Below are 22,690 nucleotides of genomic sequence, written 5' to 3'. Positions count from 1 at the left end.
TGAATTTCTTTGGAAAACAAGAACTGAACTTGCAGACCCGATGCATCAGAACAAGACCATCTGATGTGTCTGTGCCTGGAGCTCAGAAACACTCCTGTGGTAATAAAACTGGATTGTGAGCCTTAGTGTCCCACATAGTGCTGTGGGAATATATATATTTTTATGTCTGTCTTCAGTGTTTAAAAGCTAAAATAAAAAGAAAAAAGCCTACAGGTGTGTTCGGTACAAATGTACGTGAACCTACTGACAGCAAACCTACATCCTCTGCAGAAACTTCAGATCACAAATCAACAACTGGCTGTGCCTCTTCTAGCACTCTAAAAAACGCTGTAAGAAAAGTGATGGAACAAGGGGATCAGAACAAACACATTCATTTGTTTAAAGCTTCTATAACAATGAACATCTTTTAACTCAGGATTTATGTTAACACTTTGAAAGTTTTTCTCTTTATAATCTTCAGCTTCATGTGTGGGATATCTTTTAAGCTCGCATTCCTTTAAATCTGTGATTAAACGTCTGCATTATGCTAGCAGTGTGGAATCTGCCAGACCCCTTGGTCCCTTGATATAAATCAGATGATGTCTTGTGAGGTGGTGGCACTTGCATCAGTTTGAATAATTGTAATTTTCATTGAAATCAAGATGCTGGTTTGAAAACAGAAATGAAAAAATGGTGCATTTGGTATTTCCTACAGTAGATCATCACAATATTACAGATGATATTACTTAAATCATGTCCTGGTTAATTAGGTGAGTTGTTCATGAAACTGAGTCATTCTATCACCAGAGATTAAAGGCTTGCTTATCACTGTGTGTTTTAGAAAGTTGAGTCATTACAGTGTCAGCGTGAACTTTATTCGTGTTGCTTAGTTTATGCATGCATCTGACTTAATAGCATGAAGCAGAATTAAAAAGAAAAAAAGAGGAGAACAGTGGGTACCGTAATGTTTTGATAAAATTGCCAGCTGGGTTCAGCCAATGTGTGTGTAGTCCAGGGCAGTGTTCTCGGCTGGTGGTCTGTAAAAGAGTAGTGGCTTGTAAGACATCAGAAGATGATCTTTAAAGTGACTGGGGAAAAAAAGTGCACATGTTCCAGTATATTTGAATGAAATGCAGCAAGACCACTCTAGGGGAAGAGGAATCCACTGTTAAGATTCTCCCCCCCAACAGCAACAACTAATTTCTCCAAAGGATCATTAGGCTTTTCCTTTTACTAGGCATTATTATCTGTGACTTTTTAGCAACTCTTGAAAAGATTTTTGTTCATGCGGACAAAAGTTTATAGAGAGTTAGATGTCAGATTTTTAAAAACAAAGCTTACAATTTAAAAAGATATTCACATTTTTGATGTCAGATGTTCCTTTTAATCGAACCTTATAAAATTATTTTAAAATACAGAAAGATAACTAATAGCTGTCCGTGATTTACATCTTTGTAATAGCTAATCATTCCTACGTTTACTCCTGGTTCACTATTAATGTTCATGCTGACCAGTTTCACGTATAGAAAGTTTAGTCCTAATAACATTCTTACAAAGTCTGCGTTGCAAGACTGCTGAAGTTCCTGGGTGCTGTATTATTGTTTTTGCAAGATTTTCACCTGAAGCTCCTCCATTAGCGTCTGCTCATGTCTGTGGAAAATCTTGGAAGAGCTGCGGATCAGAATGTAACAAGGATTTGCTTTTTCTTCTGGAATAAGTGTGTTCAGCCCCTGCATTCCTTTCTATACAACACCGAAAGCTTTTGCCTTTTATTCCCATGTGATCACCTAATACTAATAAAAGGTGGCAGCTGTTTCATGTGGGAGAAGGCAAATGGATTGACCTACACAGGTCACATTTATCTGAGATCATCTGAGAAGTGCTCCTATCTGAGGGAGGGAACTAAAGAGGAATAATGTAATGTCATCTTTTCATTTACAACCCCTTTTTTGTATGTTTCAGAAAGAACAATTACTTTGTAAAATGCCTTACAGCTTGCAGCTGTCACGTAGAGACAAAGATCTTATATAGCATTGCTGGTTCGTAAAACCAAATATGCTGAAACAAAGCTTAAAAAGGAAATTCCTTAGCTTCACTTGTTTTTGCTGTAGGCAGTGAATTGGTTTCTTGAAAGTGCTGATAAAGAAAAGACGCTCATCTTTCGATTACTGGTCCGAAGTAATCTGCAATTTGCCTGCAGTTTTCTGAAGTCTTTTGGTGAAAAGCAGGAGAGGCTTAAACAGGAACAGCGTATTCTATAGTTGAGAGTCATTGCTGGGGCAACCAGGCTAAATTTGGGGAGATTGTTTGCAGTTACTTGTTCAGCAATACGAAATTTTGCTGCCTATTGGCAGGTGATTTCGCCACAATGAATGTGCTGGGTGTTACCTGTTTTACAGGCATCAGAAGCGTGGATCCATTTTAGTGAATGCAAACTGAAGTGCACCAGCTGCATGCTCTGGGTTGTGGTGACAAGCCCTCACAACAGTGGAGCTGTGTGTGTAACTTCACTGCTGAAACCAAAACATAACCAGCAGATCCACGTTTGCAGAGCTTGCTTATAAAGATAATTGCTATGTGAGAAGTCTCGCAAATGCTGCAAAGTGTTAGATGGAAATAAAGAGGAAGATCATCTTTCTTATGCTGGTCTGAGTTCTCCTTCTCCTGCAGAACCCTGCCTTGCTGGAAGGAAGAATCAGTCACTGCACACTGAGCAGGTTATTTCAAAACTTGGACCCATGCTGAACAAAAAAGGTGAAGCCTGAAGTGGTACAAGAAGTTTGGTAAAACCAAACTGGGTTGCTTGGTTGGATTACAAGACTTCTGCCAGAAATAACTGAGTAGTTTTCAAATGGCAGGTTTGAATAAAAAGAAGTTACTTTGTTAAAGACAGTAGCTGGGACAAGAAGAAGGAGAGGCAAAAATGAAAAGTAGCAATAACTGTGGCTAGAGACTGGTGTTCTTCAGAGGAAGTACTAGTTCTTCGAATTTCTAGTGGGCGTGATAGCGTCATACATTTCGTTCTACAGACTACCAGAAGAGTAAAATATTAACGTGTTAGGGTAGCAAAGTTTAGAGCAGTTAGCAAACATCAACGTAAACCACAGAAAAACACACACACACACAGACTGGTTTGTGGTTAATACGTTCTGTAGTTTCTGTTACCACTGGTTAAACGTACCAGCCCCTCTGCTTACCTTATACCACAGCTTCAAGACCTTTGTGGGGAAAATAAATACAGCACAGGAAAAGAAGCAGTGTATGCTTAGAACCCATGGTTAGGAAGGAGATGCAAAAACTTCCTAGAGCTTTCTCCTTGAATAGCTGAGTTGTCCAAAGGAGTGATGATTTTGTGAATAATGTAAAAGACTGAGAAGAAATCCAAAGTTTCTGCTAAGTTTTGGCTGTGCACCTGAGCAAATCACTCTACCCCGGCTCCCTGTAGTGTCTGTGTGGTGTGTTTAAATCTTCCTCTAGTGATCAGATCCCAAGGGAGTATTTTGTTCTATAACAGTTCTGAGATCTCAAATTCATAGGTTTTGTGACTTGGACAAGCCATGGGATATTGTATCTCCTCTGCTGGACACAATGACATATGTTTGCCCACTTACAGTGTAAATATGGTATAACCTTTATTATGCAGTCAGAAGCTTGAGCAATACAGCAGCAGAACAGCAACTGTTACGTTCTGGTCTATTTAGGAAAGGAAAGTGGCTTCTGGTTGCCTATTTCTAGTCTTTTATCGTTGGATCGATTCATTTAATCTTGTCTTCAGAATATATTTCATATGGTTGATTCCGCCAACTCTAAAAGCCAACTGAAATATACTTGTGATGGTGCTGCTCTGACCTAATTTGCTCCTTTTTGTTGTGAAGTCGTTGCAATTCTTCTGTTTCATGCTGGTGGTAAAAAGTAGTGAAGAACAAAAAATAGCTTCCATCCAAAATGACACCTGCCGCGAAGTTATCAGAAAAGGAAATTGGTATAAATTTAGCCTGGTCTATTGCAACACAAGCTTCCCAGCCAGAAATATTCCTATTCTGTATCAGGCCTACTTGTAACTATAGCATCTAGTGGAAGCTGCAGTCAGGCTACAGCTGCAGCCAGAATGAGGTTGGAGAGGCCTGCTGGGGCAGAGGCATCCAGGCCACAAAGCGATGCCCGTGGATTCAGCTGCAGCCTGGCAGGTGGGACGAGGGCTGCCTTCCTCAGGGACAGCACAATTTGAACACCACGGAATAGGCCTCTGACACCCAGAGTTCAGGCGCTCTGATTCAAGAAATGAGAACAACTTGGACTTCATCCCTCAAAGAGTGCAAAATGTCTGCTCTTTATCCTTCAGGTAAGTGCTTCTCACTGTCCCTTGTAGCTAGAGGAGAAAAAAGGGAGATGGATGTGGCTGGGGTGCTCAGACACCAGGGTGATGGGGGCAGTGGGCCTTTGGTGAGCCTGGACACGTGCGTCAGCTCTGAGTTTTGCTGACGGGAGCCTTCATCATCGGCCCCTGCAGGAAGAAACCTGCCGCCAATGTTCTTGTGGCTTCCCGGTGCCTGCGGCGCGAGGCCCTCCCGTGCTCATAAGCTGCAGATTTGCTCACAAGGTGTTCGTGCTGTTGCTAGGAGACTGAATCTCGGCTCGCAAGGAAAGGTTATGTCCAAATCTAAAATGGCTCCTCTCATGTGTTTGGCTGGGAAATGAAGTTTCTGGTACAGACGGGCATTCACCTGCTCGTGAATAGTGAAAGGAAGTTCTTACGTCATGAAATAGATTTCTGACCTCACAATATAAGGGTCTGAAACTTAAAAAAGACAGACTTGTATTTACATGTGTGTACACAAATGGATGTGCACGCATGGAGCACGGGTGTATTACACATACTGTGTGACAGGACCATAAGTTTTGGGTGGAATTTATAGAAATCCTTTCCAGGATATGCATATTGTCCATTTCAAACACACCTGTGAAACTTGGTTTCTATTTTATTACTGTACCTGTGGGTAGTAACAGGTGTATCGATAGTTAAAACTTTTTAAAAGCCCTTTTAGGTGTCCTTTCAATAAAACTGAATTTGTTTGTTATGTGTCTGTGTTGTCCTGCCCCTCAGATGAGAGCACCAGCAGCCTCCTCAGTACTCAGAACCCCAGTGCTCGTCTTTCAATCACTCCCTCCATTGATCCAGCGAATATCTGAATATTGACACTTTGCTTTTTAAACAATAATTTATTTTTTATCCTTTGCTTTCTGCCCAAAGCTCTGAGTTATGGCCTTTTCATCTCCTGCCTTGATTAGTGTTAAGCTCCTTCTCTACTAATATATCTTTAATGCCATGTTACAGTCCATTTAAAGCACCATTATGAGGTGGTTTCTTATAATTATTTCTTGAGTGCAGTTACCTTGATCAGTTCTTCAGTTTTCATAGTGATAAGCTTAAATTTCATGTTCTTGTCTTGTCAGTCTTTTAAATCAGTGATCATTTTGTAGATTTTTATCATGTTTCCTTTTTTATTTCCTTTTCCTCTGTACTGTGGTTAAAAATAGTGACAGCATTGATGTACAATACTTCTAAAAAAAAAAAAAGGCCATTCTAGTACAATGTGAAAATTGCTAAGAATATTGAAGGCTTTACATTTTTGCAGAGTATAGACATTGGGGGAGACTCCTTTCTAACATCCTGGTGCTGCTGAGTGCTGTATATGCCAGAGACAGATAAACTTGAACAGAAGGGAGAAGTTTTGTGACTTTTCCTGCGGTAGTGCAAGATTGCAGAGACTCTGAAACAGCTTCCTTTTAGTCTTCCCATTATTAATTTCAGGTAACACTCACGGCTGTGATTAATACCACTGACCTCATGGCTGGGCAGGCTCCTGCTTTAGAGCAGGGCTGTGTCTGTGCCTGATACTCTTCCAGGCGAAGACTGAAGCTTTTTGATCACGGAGACTTTCTACCTGTGAGGTTACACCTCAAGCTGCTGGGGGAACTGGTGCTTTCTGGCTGGAGATGGTGCCCTAGACTTGTCTGTGCGACATGACTGCTTTCAGTTTTCCTTTACCTACCAACATATCAATATCAGGAAGAGGCTGACGGCCTTTCTTCCACACCTGTGCTGCTATTGCAAAGGGTCTTGTTCAGGTGTTTCTCTCAACATCAACAGACTTCCACTCCCCTGGGCACCTTGCCCTCTCTTGTGGCTCTCGGTGTGATCCGCTGTTGCTGTGATGCCTGCAGGGTGCTTCCAGTGGGAAGGTGAGGCAGGCAAGGGTGAGCTGTGCTGCAAGCAATTATGTTACAGGAAAATTGTTATTTGTGGAGGTTGCATCCTACTGTTCTTTGTGTCCTCCTTTTTATCTTTACCTGTGCTTTCTCTCTGCAGCGAACTCTGGGGGTACAGAAGTAGAGGATGTGACAAAGCTACTTAAGCAATAAATAGCTCTACTGATACAAGTTCAGAGCCAAAATCACGTGCAGAAACTCTGTGCAGAGGTGTAGATTAGTCCGTTTGCAGCTGAAGAACGGTGCACTGAACATGTGTGCCTCCATGCTGCTAAACGAACCGTCCGTCACAGAGGGGTAACGTGGTACCGTTGTATCTGACGTGTGAGAACCTCCAGCACTGTCCCTGCCTTAAGCCTTCTGGTGTGCTTTTGGGAATCTATTTTTTTTTCAAACCCTAGACAACAGGGAAGCAAATAGTCCCTGTTTGGCTCCTGTTTAGTTTAGAACCTGAATCCTGCAAATAAGCTCATTCAAATTTAAAGCATGTTAAAGTTAAGATTAGACTCAAATTCTCGCTGTAGTCAGGGAGAGAAATGAATCTCTCCTTTGCAGTGAGAGATCCGGCTTTGCTACAGGTGTCCCTGTTTGCTTGCAGATCTAACAGCCTGCTCTGGCGAATGAGAGTCCACATGTGCAGAAGGCAAGCTAAGGAGGGAATTGAATATTTGCCTCTATATTTTACAAGCAATTTCTTATTTTTTTTATACATCTTTTTAACGATGACTGGTGCGAACTGATGCTTTTAGGACAGGGTTCCTGCGACTTAGAAGTGAACTGCCGGGAGCGGCCCGTAGATGGCAATGTAAGATCCTTGAATTGGGCACATTCTGCGGGCTGCACTGATGAAAACCCGTTATCTTAACCAAACGCTGACGCACAGGTAGGATTTATACTGTTTATCATTAACTTGACTCTTCTGCAGAATTCGCCAATGTGGTCTAGCAGAATTGACCATTCCATCCTTTGTGGCTGCATTTTGATGCTAAAACTTTTACAGTTAGATATACAGTTGTATTCAAAGACAGTAAATAATGATAAATTTTGGTTTACGGGGAAAACTTCGACTTTGCACATCATATGCAAAAATTTAAATATGCATCATGGTCTTGTGCAAGTGCTTGAAGTACTTTAGCTGTGGGCCAGAGTTACTGTTGTCAGTAGGAAGAGCAAGGAGTCAGTGGGAAAAAATCCACAGATCTATGCAAGTCACACCAAGAAGAATATTTTATTAATGAATGTTAGGGTATACAGAAGCCTGTATGTTGGGATGCCAACTATTGTTGCTGGTGCTGCTTTTCTGATCCCATCAAATCATGTTTGTTTTCATCCTGTGATAGCCGTATTGAATTTGTGCTCTCTGCTTTCACCTAACTAAAAGATAACTTCACCCAATTATTGTGCCACATGATACTCTGCAGTCTTAATTTTCCCCACTCAGGTTGTCCCCTGAAGCATTTCTCTCAATAACTAAAGACACCTGCAATTCCACAGTGTTGGATCTGATTTGCTTGATTTCCCAAGATGTGCTTCTATTTTTGAGTGATACTGAGTCGTCTTTTCCTTGCTTGGCCTGAGAACCGCTACTGATATAAAAGCTCTTGATGATATTATTCAGTTTCTTCATGACATGAGGTGTTTCACTAATGCAAATGAGCAGCATTACTTCAATGTATTGTTCAGTAATTGTGTGTCAAAACTTTACCTCTCTATATAATTACGTATAGGAGCTCATGCTAGCCCACACAACTTTGTTCTGGTGGTAGGCACCCGTTTAAATTACAGTGTTATACTGAGCAGAAAGATAAACATTACTATACTCACTGACCACTTAACTCGAATGATTGAGAGCTGTAAAATTATCTGTCTGGTTTTGGAAACAAGCAGCCTTGGGTTTTAATTCTAATCTCCAGATGAGGGCTGGAAACTGCTTGTATTCCAGGTCAGTCTAATTATTCTAGTTAAAGCCCTGTTTTTCTGGACCCACAATGAATGTAGGGAAAAAATTATGAATATAATTAAGTATAGCTACAAAACTGCAGTCATTAAATAGGATACCTGATAAAGGAGAAGCTGAAACCTCATCTTGGCAGCATTACATGTGTTTATGTGCCCTAGCTGACTTCAGTGTTGCACAAGGCTGTTCAACTTGTCACAAGGGCTACAGGGATAATGAATGAATATTTATAAAGTGTAGCAAATATTCTCTAATTACCCTAATTGGCCTACTGTGTTTCCAGTTATGGCAGAACTTTATTTCTGTTCAAGTGACGTTTGCTTCTGGATTAGTTCCCACAGGCAAAGAGAAAGTAAAACCCTGTTGGACAGGGCAGAAATGTCCCCTGATGCTACGATCGTGCAGTTTCTTCAACCTGCTTTTGGCAGGGCTAATAGCACTCCTGATACCTTTAGTGAATTCTAGGGATTATTTCAGAAGACACGAGATGCTGGAAAATGACGAAGAAAAACAACAAGCAAAAAGGGAGGAAGTTCTGATTTTATTGTTAATAATTAATAGGCCAAACTCGGAACATTTTCAGTTTGGCAGTGCAGTGCAGGCAATATTCTTCTTGACTTTATTTGTGGTATACGAATTTATCTTAATTTGTGGTGTGTGGCTTTACGTAGTCCTATACAGTGACTGACTGATGCCGGACAAGGAATACTGTCCTAAGGACTTACACTCTAAAGTTACAAGACGAGACAGAACATGCACAAAGCTTAAGTGCTGCGGTGAGGTGGAAGTTTTGGATCTAAACCAGTCTTATTTGCTTTCCTGTCCTTTTTATGTGGTCATTACTAGGTTAGGAACACTGAGATCATTACCAGTGCTGAAATGGGATTATGAAATGCCACACAGGAAGTGGTAAATGAGTGGGTAAATCTAGTGTTAAGCATTTTCTATGTTAGCAATAGAACTTCTGAAGGTATTTTTGTTGCTGGGGGTGACATTCATCCACTGTCGTGAACTTTAGTTCAGGCCTTCAGTTCTGTCTAGTTTCTGTAGATTGCACTCTCTGTGTTCTCTAGATGGCCTATGGGATACCACAGTTCCACCATTTCAGAAGACATTGTACTTTAGGCATGTTTTTTCTGTATTTTTGGTACCCATATCATCTTCTGGATAAATAGATACTAAATTCCTGTTAAATCTCACACAAGGGAGTCAACAGAACTATTAACCTGGAAAGAACGAGGCCGTGAACCATTGTAGCACTGACTGATGCACGAGCAGAGACTGATGTCCCAGTCTTCAAAGTCACATTTGTCACTTTTACTTCTAATTTCTGCTTAAACAGAGTCAATTAAATCTGTAGGCTTAGAAGCATCCACTCCAGTTTTCATCCTGTTACAAACCTGAGAGAGGGATGTGAACATTTATGGCTTTGTTAAAGAAGTATGTTCTTTTCCTCTTGTTTTAATTTACTGGTCTTGTTTCTTAACTAAGCTAAAAGAAAAACCAAATCAGTAATTGGGAGGAACAGAACTATTTCAGTCAGGCACGAGCTGCCACGAACCATATTTGCCACTGCCATTGTTTCACACTGATCTCGGCCAAGACCAAGCTGACCTCTCTGGCCCAGGATTCTGGGTGCTGCTTCCTATTTCTTGGTCCCCACAGGTAGCAAATGAGACACAGAAAGGACGAATAATGCAGAGTTAGTGCTGGAAGATATCGGTGGGTCTGTGCAATTCAAGATTAAGGCTCCAATTCGTCTGACCTAACGTTGGCCTTTTAATGAGACACCTGAACTAGGGATCTGGTTCATTCTAGGCACCCTCTGTTTAAAAATAAAGAATGGGGAAGACTACACATCTGCCAGTGGTGAGTCAGATCTTCCAGCAAACAGGCTGTTGCTTCAGGTGCTTTGGTAAGTGCCTAAGTGAATTTTGACTCTGAGCCTCAGTCCATAGCCTGGAGGGGGAAGACTGAGCGGAAAGCTTTTGTTCAGAGAGACTCCTGTGAAACTTTGGTTTAGTAACACCACAGAGCTATAGCAGTAGGAACGAGAACCTGCTACAGCAAAACGTCTTTGCTTTTGCATCAGCCTGAATACCCAGTTAAATTCTACCCACACAAGTCATGAATGTAGAGAGCATGCCAGCTTTCCTTCCCAGACGTGTATCTGATGATGTGCAAATTCATGATTCAGTTCTGCATAATTGTTGGTATTGCTTAATTGGACTTGCTAAAGCCTCTGACTGTTCTGTAACACTACTAAAGCCTCTGACTATGGAAATCTGAAGTACTGAATTACAGTGGGAAAAACAAAGGAGCAATGATTTTATCCCATTTATTATTGTTTTTTGAGGACATGCAGATGAAGAAGGTACAGATTTTGGAGCAAATAATTTAATACAACACCTTTACCTGGAAGTTCTGGTTTTATTAGGGATTTTTCTTGTCCTCAATCTCCACACATCCTTCCAGTTCTTTTCTGAAACCTGTTAGTTTCTTTGATTCAATGGTTAAAATTGTTTTTGAGGTTATGTCCCAATTAACAGGTCAGTAACTGATTGTGACTCTTGGGACAACGTGCAAGAAAGTTTTCCCTATTCAAACTGCTGAAGTGGTACCTAGATTTTTCTATACTGAGAATTTTATTTCTTAATAAATGCATTTTTTTTCACAGCCAGCATGCTTCAGCTAGTGATACTTACAGCCCAAACTCTCCCTCAACTGTTGCTCATTTCTCATGAGGATCCCAGGTTGTCATGCCTGCCTGTAGCATGTCTGAGTTTCTCTATACCTTAAGAAGGACATGGAAGTGAAAGGAGAACCTAACACTTTATTAATCAAAACCAATACAGCTGCTGCTGTTCGAATTCATACTGTACATATTTCTGCAGCATACACAGGTTAATATAAATAGCAATGCAAGCCTACCTCTATTGGAGACATGCACCACTCTTTATCGGTGGCAATTCAAACAATTCTTTTGACTTCAGAAAAGCACAAAGTGTTTTTATTGGGACTTTCTTGTTGACTGCACATGCTGTTAAAATGCAAAAAAGGAGTGATAGCTGACTTGGTAGCTGTCAGCTGTCACTAGAAACAGCCAGCTTTTGAATCAATGCATAATTTTCATGAATTTGACTAAAATTTCAGATAATGTGCTGTAAGGAGGCATAATCGTGTTAAACGTTCAGCCTTCACAGTAGAAGCTGGAATGCAGCATGTGGGTTTCATACTAATCTTGTGCTCTTAAGACGTATAGCTGGTTTTATTTAGCATAAGGACTACAGTATGCATTACCTTGTGTAAAACATAAGCAAGTTTGTTACAGTGATTCACAGTGAAACATGTTGGTATGCTTACAAGAGATGTGTTGCCAAGCTCAAAATTACATAGGGGTGCATCCTGGGAGGCTAATTTGTTCCTGGCTCAGGCAGAACTCCCAACAGGCAAGATGCTTTCACAGGTTTGCTCAACCAACACCCAAATTCAGGGTGATTTATTTATTTTTATATTTTTTCTGGACAAGGACTTCAGAATCAAGCTATAATTCTGGCATAAAAATAAGGTGATACATGAAATTAATGAGTATTAACTCAATGTAAAGGCACTGAGAAAGTGGACAGATCTTCAGCATTTATTAGCTAGGGAAAAAAAAAAGGAAGTAAGCTTAGGTTTTATTTGGTAAATCTTGATTTCTCTTTATATTCACTTACAGCTTCTTATTTCTGGCTCAGCCTGTCAAACACATTCTTAGATAAGCAACTGTTGCTCACAGGACTAATCTAATTACCGGCTCTTTTTATGACTGCTGACACAAAGGTAGAAGGATGTATAGCACTTATGTTGAAGCCAATTCTACAGATGATCAAACATTTTTGAAATTAAGAGTATTTTGGATGGAAAATGTGTCCCTTTTTTTTTTTGTCACAGTGTTCCTGTTTTTTGTCCAGCTCTAATTAGAGCCGAAGAACAAGAGTGAAAAGCTGGTTGCATTCCTAGCTCTGGCACATAATTAATTGCCAAGAGTTTAGACTGGGTATTTTAGCGCTGCAGTAAAGCTCCATAGGCACGTTTACCTATGACAGGCTGAAGAGTCTTAGATCCCTAATTATTTGTAGAGTGCATTTTTGCAAGTTTTGTAATTATTTCTTAAAAATAAGCATACCAAAACACCTTCAAATTGTGTTTTAAAGACATTTGAACAGAAAACCAGTGTAACATGGACTTGACCAAATAGCACAGGCTGAGGAACTTCCAAATCTCTCCCTAGCTGTTAACAGGTAATTAGGAAAAAAAAAAGTGGAATTCATACATTTATCTTTTCTTTACCTCTGAGCACACATGAAGTCAAGCAATTGGATTTCACTCACTTTTTTAAAGTTCTGGAGTTTGTCTCCTGAGTTGTTATGTGAACCCACCTCGTTCCCTCTAAAATAAATGGGAGGTGCCAAAGCCGAGCGCCTCGCTGACCTATGTACTCCCACTGGCTTCAGCAGGGGAACCTGGACCAAGACGTGTGGATGAATAATACACAGTTGTGCTTTAGGACCTAATTGCCTTTTCATAGCCTATTTAAAATTTTCTCTGGTACTGTGATGTCTGTAATAATGGTAAAGTTATAGTTAATTAAGTCTCAGGTCCCTCGTGATTGAGGACAGTAAAGTATAAAGCTGTCAGTACCCCCCACTCCATGACTCAAATGATATTTTCTTTTTTTCATCATTGGCAACTTCCCACGACCATATATTTTCTGCTCCTTTTAAAGAGCCAAATGCAGAATGTGAATGGGTAGCTGCGATATTGATTTGCCAAGTAATGGTAGGGTGTCCCCTGGAAACAGGCCTCTTTTAATTCTGTTTCGTATCTGAGGTAAAGTAAAAACATGGAAACAGATGGTAGGGAACGACTGGCATCTTATCATGCATATTTCATTTGATTTGCAGCTATTCTCCTCTTGATAATGCTAAATGCTACAAAACTCAAAAGACTTTGTTCCTTGGAATCCTGCATTCGGTGACATAGGATCAACGTTGTAACTTCATTTAAATTTTGAAGCTGTTGAGCTCTAAGTATTTACATCTTTAGCGAGGTTATGATACAAACAGTTTTATTCTTTTTTTTTTTTCCTGTTACGTTTATGGCTGACTTACACAGAAATATACAGTTGGTGTTGTGAACGACAAATCTTAATGTTTTTAAGAGCACAATGGGACAAACAGCTGTGGTTATTTCCATCACGCTCTGAGGCATTTTACTGGGAGAGAATTTAGCCATTAATTTTCTTGTATTTACATTATTTATATACAAGAAGACCAAGAAAAATGGCAGCCTGCTTAATGATTATATACATTGTGATTTGTTTGCAAAAAATGTGTATTACAAATGACAAAACAGCCTGTCAAGTACAGAATTATATGTTGTTCCTATTTTTGTCAGAGAACTTTCAATCCCTAAAATCCCACCGTATGATTTCAGTGAAAGATCTGTCCCAAACATTATACTGGGAAGGTCAGGGGGGAGAAACAACATAATAATAGCCTTCTTAAACCACATCAGTTCCTGGTTAATAGTCCCTTTTCTTCCTTTTAATATGAGGGTTACCTTTGTAAAATGCTTCCAAAGCAAATTAAAAGATGAAATCTGATACAACAAAACATTACTTGACATGAGGAAAAACAGCAACTTAAATTTCATTCATTGTCCCTAGTCTCAGAAGAGAGACTGGGAAATAAAATATCACTCCCTTGTGATGCACTGCTTATCTGAGACTTTGTTTTTAATAAGAACTGTGCTCTCCTGTACATTATTCTTTCCTGTTCTTGCTTTAGCTCAATGTAGGACCGTGAAAACGTGTGGAAGATGGAAGTGACTGGAAATGCCATGAGGAGGATGCCACTCAGGATGCTGCTCAGTGCCACCACTTGGCCAGGAATGCTCCTGGGAACCATATCTCCGTAGCCTACCGTGGTCATGGTGATGACAGCCCACCAGTAGCACGCGGGGATGCTGGTAAACTCCTGCGAGTCCGCCATCTCGTTCTCGATGACATACAGGAGCGGTGCAAACAGTGCAATGGCCACACAGAGGAAGAGCAGCAGGAGACCAAACTCCCGGGTGCACCTGCGAGCAGTCAGCCCCAGCGTCTGCAGCCCTAGGGAGTGCCTGGCCAGCCGCATGACATAAAGAATCCTCAAGGCACGGAGTATACGGAGGACCAGACCTACTTTGTCCAGGTAGATGCTCCCAGAGCTGGGCTTTTTGTAGCCCACTGAAGTGGTATCTACTAGCAAAGTGATGTAATATGGCAGAATGGCTATGATGTCTATCAGGGTTAGTGGTCTTCTCAAAAATGCAAACTTGCTCTTTGCCTGGATGAATCTTAGCAGGAACTCCAGTGAAAACCATGCCACACAGACAGACTCCACAATGAAAATATTGTAGCACATCTGGGAACACTCACCCTGGAGGAAAGAGGAGGAGTTTGTAATCGGCACTTGGATAATAACTATTTTAGTTGGTACGGTGACAGAAAGAGAGTTTTGTGGGCTTTTTAAAACCCAAAATATTAAAGGAATTGAAGCTGTTGCTATGGGGAAACACATTGACAAATTGGATCAAGTTAAATGCAGAACTTAGAAAAGAACTGCTTATTGCACAAAGACGTTGCTTGGTAATTTCAGGCATTCTAAATACCAAATGCAAGCTTAACAAAGTGTTATACAATGCAAGTGTACTGAAGAATGCCCACTAACAAAATTTTCTTTGGACATAGAACTTGATATGGTTGATTCTTACAAGTAATTGAACACAGTCACGTAAGATTTCCAGTCTTCTTTGTGCTATTTTTTCCCTCTAAAGGCAGCCGCAAAATCCCCATTCAAATCAATACCGTCAGACCTTATATTTGTTCTGCTCTTCTCATCATATACTGTTTTCCATCCTGAAAAGTTAACTTACCTTTTCCTCCTCCTCCCTTAGGTCAGGCATGGTGCTGATGGATAAATTCACTGCTGTAATAGTTACAAATAAAACAGACAAACAAGCAAACACTTTCCCAGGGAGGCCAGACTGGGGTCTTTCCACCATGTCTTGTAACTTTCTCATGCACAAGCCAATTTTTGTCTCCTCTAATGTTTCACCTGTTTCATTTTCTATGAGGTCATCCTCCCGTTCATTTATTTCAGTAAACTCCTCCATTTTTTGCAGATACCTCCTTTTACAACACCAGTCCAAGTTGTCTTCCTCAATTCCCCAGTAGAGCAGCTCCTCTTGGAAAGACAACGCACACATCTCCCGCAGGAGCCGAAGTTTTCCAACCCGCAAAAAGGTCAGGATTGTCCTGAATGCTCCTGGGTTGCGGTCGAAAAAGAATTCATTACATGTCACATCGTAATCATCACAGATGTTTAGAATGTCATCAAAATTGTTGCAGAATTTTAGTTGTCCCAAACGTGTCAATGGGAATTCATCAAGCGTGGTCCATGGGAGCAAATACTTAATGCCCCCTACGTTTATAATAATATGATGCTTCCGATCATCAGGGTGAAACCCTTTCAGGAGATCCTCTTCAGGGTGAATTAGCTTGGCTCTTTGGTAAAAGACTCCCTTAAGGGTTTCTGTTTCTGGAAAGAATGTGTGGTTGAAGGAAGTATCTGAAGCACAGCTCAGGGCACTATAGTCATAATCAGAATTTTCTCCAGGTAGAAGAGTCATCTTGGAAGATAACTTCACATCACATCACTTCGCTACTTTCTGCAAGTGTCTTCTGGAACGAAAAACAGATATACGGGTTTAGTGAATGAGGCGTTGTTTTCAAGTTTGGAACAAATGTAGTGACTGAGGCTCAGAAACGTTTATGGTTGATAAAATAATTGGAAAGAAATCAGCAGTGGCTGAGTATGGTCAGAAAAGCTTTCTGGTGAGGCTCTTTTTGCCCAGTCAGGTAGAACTGACTCTGTTTACTGACACTGGCAAACTTTTGTCTCAAATGCTGAGGTTTCAGTTCCCAGTGGGTACAGAGGGAAACCAGGAATAATTCCTGCATGTGGCAGGATATTCCAGCTTCAGAAAGGAAGTGTCAAACTTATGATAGTATCACGTAGGAACACAGAATTCAAGTGTATTTTTTAGAAAAGGAAATTATGTCTTTTTTATTTAAAAATTACATGTTAAAATCTTTATTATTTTAGTTCCCATTAAGTATATAGAAAAAATCAGAAGTCAATTATGCTGTAATTAACTAAATACTTCTGAAAAACAGTTAGCATCAGACTAATTTCTAGAAGGCCATATGGAAACAGCTTTGGAAAAAACACTTCTATTGACAATCACATAAAACCTTTGTATAGAGTTTACACATTTAGTGACATGGCAACTCCCCTTTTACAGTCTCATTTATGAAAGATTGTTAAGAAATACTTGGTTTCTACACAAAAATTGGAATATTATTTCAATTATAATTGGCAACCTATACACAGCAATAGGTCTTTGTTCTAACATTGAATAGTAGCTGAGAACCAAGGTGAATACCTTCAGCTGTGATTCTAAGAAACCAAAAAATTCTTAAGATGACTTTGAAAATCAGATTCAAATTCTGCTCACACAAAACTAGTATGAAGTTGGTGGAATGCACGGACCACAAAGTTCAAATCAGTATGAAAAACAGGTACTGGAAATGTTAAAAGGTTTTGCCTCCCTAATTCACTGCAATTTAAAAGTCAGTCTGAAAGTCTGCTCTTGCTCAGGAGAATTGTACAGTACTGCTTCTAGGTCTTCCATCCCCACAGTCAGCTACAGCTTAATGCACAATGTTTAATCATTAAGCACAGAACTCTTGTTTTCAGAAGCTGGGGTTTGTAAACCACACCAGTAACATTACATAACTGTTATAGAAGAAAAACAAACAAACATGAATACACTACAGCTGCACTTCAGTTTAAGAGCAACAGGCTTTCTTTGCTGCATGGGGGCTTAAAATAATATTTTCAATAAAATACTGTCTCAGTCCTGCTCCCAAACTTCCCAAAATTACTCCAAATGAAGCAGTACCTTACATACTCTTACAAACAGCTGAGCTTTGGATGGAGTGATAGTTTTTGATTTTTTAATGTGTATACTCTTTAGTACAAAAAGAAATCATTCATTTACTTACCTTTAGGGCCTGTGGTAGGACTGTGGAAAAAGAAAGCCTACGGGAATATACAAGAATGGACAAGGCGTGATTCAGACCTTTCAAGAGCTGTGGTACCATTTTCTGGCCCTTTTGGCAGAGGTAAGCTTTGGCATCTTGCTCCTATCCCAAAGTGGGATCTCTATTGCTATTGCTAGTGATTTGAGAGCAGCTGTTTGGAGGGTTAACCCATTCTCTGCTAAAATCTTAACTATGTTCAGCTTTCAGTACCTTATCACTACATACTTTCTTGTATTGCTGAGTGGCTCTGTCTTTCCTCCAGAATTATGACTCTTGGGAATCCCCATGGCAGGCAATGGGCAATTCTAAAACTTCCAAAGGAGTTTTAGAAAAGGAGGATGTAATAAACTCAAGTAAACTTCTAGTTGATTTCAGTTTATGTCTTGTCTCAAGAAAGACTAAGTGAAGGCGTACTGATCTGCAAGTCCTGTTTTCTGAAAGAACATTAACACAAAATGTAATCATACTAAAGAGTCACTGTCTAGAGAACTCCAGCCAACACTGGGATTATCAGCGGAGCATCACGACAAACAGTGGCACTCTGCCACTGCCCACTGCTAAAGCTGCAGGGCTCAGATAAATGAATGGATCTGAGGAGAATGACAGCTGGCTCACATAGTGCTAGCTAGAGCACGTTGAACAGTGCAAGTAAGGAGCAGTTGAGCTTGTAATTACCCTGACTTACAGTCCTATCCCATGAAGCACTCCTAGTGACCTAAGAGCTGGTCTTCTATTAAAGCATGCCCATCTGCAGAAATACTGCCACTGTGAGCTCAAGCCGTAGGTGGGAAAACGGGGCTACCTGAGGTATGGTTATGTAGGACCCTTCTCCTTAAGAGTAACTGTTTTTTTCTTTAGAAACAAATTTTTTCCCGTCTGCCTCAACTATGTCTAAGGCTGGGCTTGCCTAAAGAGAATAAAGATTATGATTAATGGAAGACTGTGGAAAAATTGGGAGCTAAGTTAACCGCTTTCCCTTCTGTAATACCAGATGATGTTGGTTAGCAACAATTTATCCTCTGAATCTCAGCCAGGAAAAATGAGGAGGCAGCTCATCTCTGTGACTGGTTTGATCTCCCACCACATCCATTGTTGACACAATGGAAAGAAATGGGGAGAGGGAAATGTAAATGTTCGTGTGTGTCAGACACACGCTGTAACCCTGAGGCATCAGCTGTGAAACAACAGAGCAAAGAAAAAATAATTTCTTTCTTCACTTCCAGCTTCTCGACCTGTGCGAGACAATAAATTGGACAAATTAATCCCCTGTGTAACACACAGTGACTGCAGTTATAAAAGGTGGTTCCTTCTATTTCCATAACCAGAACTGGCAAGCCCACAGATTCCACGTAGGCAGCTTTGGTATTTCATGCTGTACATGTGTTATTTACGTGATTTTTTACCTCTGATACACAAAGCTTCATATCTAAGAGGGAAGAATAGGAGAAAATAAGGGACAATAGAAAAGATGGTCTGAATTGAAGGAAAAGAGAAAGGTGAAAAATAAAGCCATGCGCTTCTTTGCATGTTTCTTCATTGGAAGGCACCTCTACAGAATGATGATCAGCACTACGTTAAGAAGGGAGCTATCTGAAGAATAGAAAGGGTTTTTTTGTTAGTGAGCTTGCAAAAAGAGCAACCTACTTTACTCGTGCATTGCAGACTGATGACATTGGGGATAGGTGTAAGAAATGCATTGAGGAGTGCGTTACTGGAATATAAAGTCAGAAAAACACATTAGCCTACAGCAACCATTTTCACAACAATTAAACAAGATGAACTTCAAGGATGTACTATAACAGTAAAATCCTCCTTCAGATAAAACTGCTCTGGTTAAGTAGGGCCCAGTGATAAAATCCCTCCACATCTGAGATAGCATTCTGCCCTTTGAATGCTTGGGAGTTTGTGGAGTCCAGTTCTTACCAGCACCCTCGCTCATCATGTGTGCTTGTTTTTGATAAATCACTTCTCTCTGAGCTTCTTTACTTTTGTTTGTAAGCTCACCAGGGCAAGAACTGACTCTTACCACATTATACAGTCCTGGTTATAGTTCTGGCTTCTAGAAACCATGGTAATACAGAATAACTGTCCCATAGCAAGAGCTCTTGGTGACTCTAAATGGTGTGTTGTGCATGTGAATCAAGATGTAACATCTTTTCAAAAATCTCTCTTGCACAAGATGATATTCTGATCCATTATGTCTGGTGAAGAAATTGAATTAGAAATCTGTACTGCCCTTACTTTCAGCACAAATTCAGGACGGGTGCCAGACTCCTAGACAATGGGGAAAGAATTATTAAAGATGCCCTTCTGAGGTAAAGAAATAAAAATCCAAAGTAACGTGCTAAAATTCCACTTCAAGTTCTGTTCTCCCCCCCTCCAGCATCCTCTGCAGTATTTTGAATTCTGCAGTGCATCTCTGATGTAATCAGAGCTCCTGCAAGGAGTCCTGATACTGCTCTGTGATGCAGACAATTCAAAGTTGTGCCTAGGTGATAACAAGCATGCAAGGAAGATGCGTAACTCCCCCCTAGACTCTTCTGTCAATTCCAGTGCCTGGAACTGATCTCTGCTGCCTTTTACCATTTGGAAATTTAGCAAAAAAAAGTTTCAGTGCAGGGTGAATGTGAATACAGTGACTTGTCTGGAAGGATTCTGTAAGAAACGGTCTTGCAGGTTAGTGATCCTCCATGCTTTATAGTTTCCTTAGTTAAAATAGGCAGTGTTAAATGCAGCTCTCTTCTGACACTTGATTTCCATCCTGTATTGCCACTGTCCGAGTCCCCCCTGCAATACTTCAAGCTATACTCATACGGTTCTCTAGGTAGTAACAACAAATCTCAAACTTTAGCTCTGCTTGCAAAGTGAACCTCCAGCCAAATCGAAGTAAAACTTACAGAGGTCAATGTATAGCATAAACCAAAATCATCCTGAAAAACACAGAATCTCCAAAAAAAAAAAAAAAAAGTCACATCTGCATACTGCTCTCCTGGATCTGGTCAGTGTTACGCTTTAGGGCATCTTTTGACATCCTACAAACTGAATGATGACAAACATGTTACCCGGTGTTTTGCTTTATACAGCTGAGCCTTATTCTGCCGATAACATTCAGAAGTGAAATAACTTTGCTAGATAACTTATATCCCCAGGAGAATGTCCTGAAATACATTATAGCTAATAACTACGGTAGTTTGCTTACACTGAAATATATTTGTTAAGCAATTTTAGCAAGTCACATTGAAAACAGTCTTTTAAACATCTTGCTATAAAGTAAAGGATTTGTCATGTATTTGCATATATCCGTATTTTGCCACTGAAATGAAGGTAGTCATTGAGCAGATATTTTACGAATGCTTTCTCTGCCCCCCCAAATCTTTTCCAACGGAAAAAAAAAAAAATCTGCCAGAAATACAATGTTTATCAAGACCAGTTAACTTTACCTATTAGCTGCCACGACCGCAAGTCACTAAATAGCTCGGTAGCAAAGACATCTCAAGTATTTCAAAAATAACTCTGCAAGAGACCTTCAGATTAGCCCAAGACGAGGAGATTTCAGCCGGCAGCCTCCGTACCGAGCCGTGCAGGCACCGGGCTCGGCGAGAGCGAGCGGGAGCCGCGGAGGGGCTCTCGGAGCACCGCCAACCCAGCCTGGAGGACGAGGCAGCTCCTCCAGCCGGCAGGAAGGCGGGGAGCAGCCGGGAAGGTCCCTGCCGGTAGCCGAGCGCCTCCCGCTGCGGGGAGCGGAGGCAGCCCGCTCCCTCTCCCAGCCCTGCCGCGGGAGCCGACCTGTTGCTGCAACCCCTGCGCGGGCCCGCAAGACCCCCGGGGGGGAGCCCCGGGGTAGCCCCCCCGTGCCGTGCCGTGCCGTGCCGGGCTCTGCCTCCCGGTGCCCCCAGCCCCTGCGGAAAAGTTCCCCGCAAACTTGCCTGCCGCCGGTGCCGGGCGGCGGGGGGCGGCCCCGCGGCATGGGGGCGGCCGCAGCCCCGGGTCCCGCTCCCCAGGTCCCTGCTCCCCGGGCCGGAGCCGGAGCCGGAGCCGGCGAGGGCCCCGGTGCCGAGCGCTCCGCATGGCGCGGCGGGCGGGGAGGCGGCCGGCGGCTCCCCCGCGCAAAAGCCGCGCGAAAGGCGCGCAGAGCCCGCCCCGCGGGGGCGCGCCCGAGCTGGCGGCGGGGCCGGGGCAGGAGGGGCTCGCCGGCACCTCCCGCCAACGGAGCCGCTTCTCCGCGGGGCGAGGGGCTCGCCGGGGAAGGGGGCAGCCCGCCGGGGTCGCGCTTGGCACCGGGGGGGCGGCGGCAGGGCCGCGCCGGGCTCGCTGTGCGGGTGGAGGACGGACGGACGGACGGGCGGACGGACGGGCGGACGGGTGCTGCCCCGCTGTCACCCCCGGTGGGGTGCTGGAAGCAGGGTGCTGCCCTCCGGTGGCACCCCTTAATAAACTTGTGGTGCTCTTCCCACTCGGCGCTGGCTCTGTGGGTGTCCCCGAGGAAGTGTGCAAGGCGCGCGCACACACACACACACACACACACACACGCCCCCCCCCCTCCGGAGGGATGGCTCCAGGAAAGCCGAAATCCTGCTCCATCCCCTCGGCACCGCCGCGAGGTCCAGGGGTTACCACATCGCACCCCTCGCACAGGTCAGAGGAGCGCTCCCTGTGCCCGCTCTGCAAGGGAATTTGCGGGACAGCCGGGTGGGAGCTACTCAGAGCGGGCTCCGTCTCCGATTTTAAGCGGGGAATTAAATCTGGGTGGCGGGGTTAAGCAGCCGGCAGCATCTTCAGCTCTGCCACGGGCTCGTTCGTGGGCAAACCACTCCCACCCCACGTGTGCTGGCTCCCGGTGGGCGCAGAGCTGCTGCGCTCCTGCTCCTCGGCTGGCCTTACCTGCTCGGGCAGGGCTCCTGGAGGAGGGCAGTTCCTGCGGGTGGACTCCGGCACCTCGGGGCGGGACGGGGAGAGGCACCTCGAGCTGCGTGGGACAGGGGCTGTCTCCTGTTCTGAGCATTATGCACTGGCACCAAGAGCCGGGGGGGGAGGGTCTCATTTCAAGTGAGGTCCTTTGTTGCTATGGTAATACAAACTGAAAACCTATACTATAGTAATTTTAGGAAAATCTCTTTTTTTTTTTTTTTTTCTAAATTAAATTGGACTGTGCTTCAGAATTGTGTGGGCATACTGAAATAGTCATGCTTGTATTCTTCAACCAGAGTTGTTAAACAGCACTTCTAGAGGGTTGTCATCAGCTGTGGCTGAGAGCAACTTGCTGCTTTTTTCCTGATATCGCATACAATTTT

General features: G+C 42.4%; 1 protein-coding gene and 1 long non-coding RNA gene across 2 annotated transcripts in view; one reads left to right on the top strand and one right to left on the bottom strand.

Annotated features, from left to right (window-relative positions):
• The window catches only part of LOC118248794 (uncharacterized), a 44,686-nt gene extending 24,000 nt beyond the window's left edge, over window positions 1-20,686 (top strand). The window contains exons 3-5 of the long non-coding RNA XR_004778865.2: window positions 14,038-14,442; window positions 15,416-15,536; window positions 17,367-20,686. This is a non-coding gene — a long non-coding RNA (uncharacterized LOC118248794). The remainder of the gene's footprint in view (window positions 1-14,037; window positions 14,443-15,415; window positions 15,537-17,366) is intronic.
• KCNG1 (potassium voltage-gated channel modifier subfamily G member 1) lies at window positions 13,766-15,971 on the bottom strand. Its single transcript, XM_035548070.1, has 2 exons — window positions 15,167-15,971; window positions 13,766-14,670 (listed from the first exon to the last, which is right to left on the bottom strand). Exons 1-2 carry the CDS (start codon window positions 15,920-15,922, stop codon window positions 13,900-13,902), a joined length of 1,527 nt encoding a protein of 508 aa, XP_035403963.1. The 5' UTR covers window positions 15,923-15,971; the 3' UTR covers window positions 13,766-13,899.
• Window positions 20,687-22,690: the final 2,004 nt, after the last annotated feature.

This window comes from Cygnus atratus, chromosome 16 (genome assembly GCF_013377495.2).
Source record: "Cygnus atratus isolate AKBS03 ecotype Queensland, Australia chromosome 16, CAtr_DNAZoo_HiC_assembly, whole genome shotgun sequence".
Classification (NCBI taxonomy): Eukaryota; Metazoa; Chordata; class Aves; order Anseriformes; family Anatidae; genus Cygnus; species Cygnus atratus.
The sequence above is the reverse complement of the archived record's forward strand: the minus strand, read 5'-3'. Positions and strand labels throughout refer to the sequence as shown.